The 2,500-nt window shown below is 42.9% G+C and overlaps 1 protein-coding gene across 1 annotated transcript in view; it reads right to left on the minus strand.

The window, feature by feature from the left end:
* Nucleotides 1-2,500, minus strand: part of dock4b (dedicator of cytokinesis 4b) — a 147,098-nt gene that overhangs the window by 70,425 nt on the left and 74,173 nt on the right. The window contains 1 exon segment of the mRNA XM_031583158.2: nucleotides 1,917-2,005. Coding sequence (XP_031439018.1) covers nucleotides 1,917-2,005 — 89 coding nt within the window.

Raw genomic sequence — 2,500 nt, forward strand, 5'->3', positions numbered from 1 at the left:
ATACACTGAACCTCACAAACCCAATCTGAGAACAACAAACAGTGTCCATATGATTTCATGCTACTGTCACACACTTTCCACACACAAGAGGAAAGCACACAACACACCACATCTAAGAATATGTAGCATTTACATGTAGCATATTTAACCCCAAAACTAAAACATGTCACCATATATTAGGTCATTGTATGCTACACCTAAAGAGCATATTTATGCTAAGGGCTGGTGTTTGTCTTGGCTTGAATTACTTTCTTTTTGACATGCAACAAAAAGTGCATGTTATTATTTATAAGCTGAGTACTTATTTGCTCTGTGAATATCCAGAACTTCCCCACGCGCATTTGCCATCTACATGTCTGTTGCAATAACCTTAAAGCTTTGCCAATTATCGCAACATTCCTGTTTACATAACACATGTATGTCTGATGTGTCTATGGGATGCAGTTGCTAGGGAGCGCATCAGAAGGCTGATGTGGAGAGAAGGTTGGATATTTCTATCTTCTGATTCTCTAATGAATATCGAATTCTTCAAGCACAGAGGGTACCGTGTCAAAAGAACCAGACACCGGAGATTTAGAGCCACAGATTGGTGTGAGGCTTTAATTTACATCACAACATACAGGCCATGGTAAACAAAGGGCTATATTTTATAGTGGCAGCTTTAACCCCAGTTTTCACTCTGATCATAGATTTGAAATGTTGTTTATTTAAGCTCTTCAAAGAGGAAGCCCGTGAGAGGAACCAGGTGATAAGAGACAGTCTTTCAAACAGCAGCACAAAATCACTGTTCTTCAAAATCATCTCCTTTCTCAAGTCACTGTGTCTAGGTGTAAGGGACATTGAGATCTCTTCCAGTATTAGCCTTATAAAACCCTTCAGCCTGGTAAAAGGGTTGTTAATACAGTCAGGCAGGGGTTCCCCGTGTAGGCAAAATTGGAACTCCACAGATGAATTTGTTCATTGTGTGATTTAAACTGAACTTTTACTGTGAAACATAAGCAATTACGTAACCAATCACACTCCTCAAATCCCTTCCAGTGACTGTTACTGTAACCTAATATCACCTGGACTACGCCCCTGAGCGGGTCACCGGGAGCAACGAAGCAAGTCTGAGCCAACCGGTTTCCACTGACCTGCATTCGGAACATCTGAACACAGCACAGCCCCAACTGCAGCCTCGGAACCCAAACGTTTTCCAGCCTGGCTCATCAACAGACATTTGAATCGCTGGAGCAGCACACCAGGGCACCCCTTGTCCCCAAGGTCGGGCTGACATAACACTAATCTCTATCTGACATGCCTAATTGTTCACATGGCTAAGCATCGGACTGCTTAACGTTTGTCAATGCTTTCTTATTGAGTGATAACAGAACACAACATTACCCTGTCAGATAATATTATCTACATACATGCAGACAATACTACTAAAAACAGCCTGCCTGAAGGGTTCTTTGGTTCCATGGGTGTGGGTACACTGGTTCTGTCCTCACGCAGGGGGTACCAGAATAATGCCACTGCGGTGGAACCATCCTCACACGGACAGCACCAGAATAGCGTTAAAATGATTGGGTAGGCATCAACTATTCAACACAACAGCAGATCAATAAAGTTATAAGACTCATATATCAGTCTCATAAAATCACAAAACTATCAATTTGTAACTCTGATTAATAATTTGAATTCATAACTAATGAACTAACCAAAATGGTATATATAAAGTCTCTATAAAGTCTGAGAAAATAACATCTACTTCACTTAATGATTTTCTCAGGCTGTATAAAGATGCCATTTCCTGAGGAGTGTATGGAGATATTTTCTGACAGACCATGGAAATGTTTTCTATTTTCTGACAGCGTATGAAGATGTTATTCTCCGAGTCTGTTTCGAGATAAAGAGAGGGGAAGTGAGCTGTTTACCGGTGTTGGATCCTGACAGGTTGTAGCGAGAGTTGACCTTTCGGATGATGTTGTCGTGGATCTGGTACCACTCACTCTCTGTGGTGCACCTGCCAGGGGGAGAGAGCGAGCAGAGGGTAAACAAACGAAACAAAACTCTTCATTCTGGACACACACACACGCACACGCACACACACACACACACACGCACACACACACGCACATAAATGGACTTCTTTGATATTAAATGTGATATATTCTGCCTATTGCACCTGTGTCATGGAAACTAAGCATTCCCACGTGACTGAGAGGCAGTAAGCACAGACCTGACACATATCTGACCCTGATGGGCTAACTCAGAAACCTGGCGCCATGTGGCCCTGTGTGCTGCTAAACAGGCTAATCAGCGTGTTCCCCCTCAACAAACTAGGTCAGACCTATTAAAGAGTCGATACACACACACTCTCTCTCTCTCTTTCTCTCTCTCACACACAAACACGCACGCACACACACACACACACACACACACACACACACACACACACACACACACACACATACACACACACACACACACACACACACACACACACACACACACACAC

This window comes from Clupea harengus, chromosome 16, assembly GCF_900700415.2.
Source record: "Clupea harengus chromosome 16, Ch_v2.0.2, whole genome shotgun sequence".
Taxonomy (NCBI): domain Eukaryota; kingdom Metazoa; phylum Chordata; class Actinopteri; order Clupeiformes; family Clupeidae; genus Clupea; species Clupea harengus.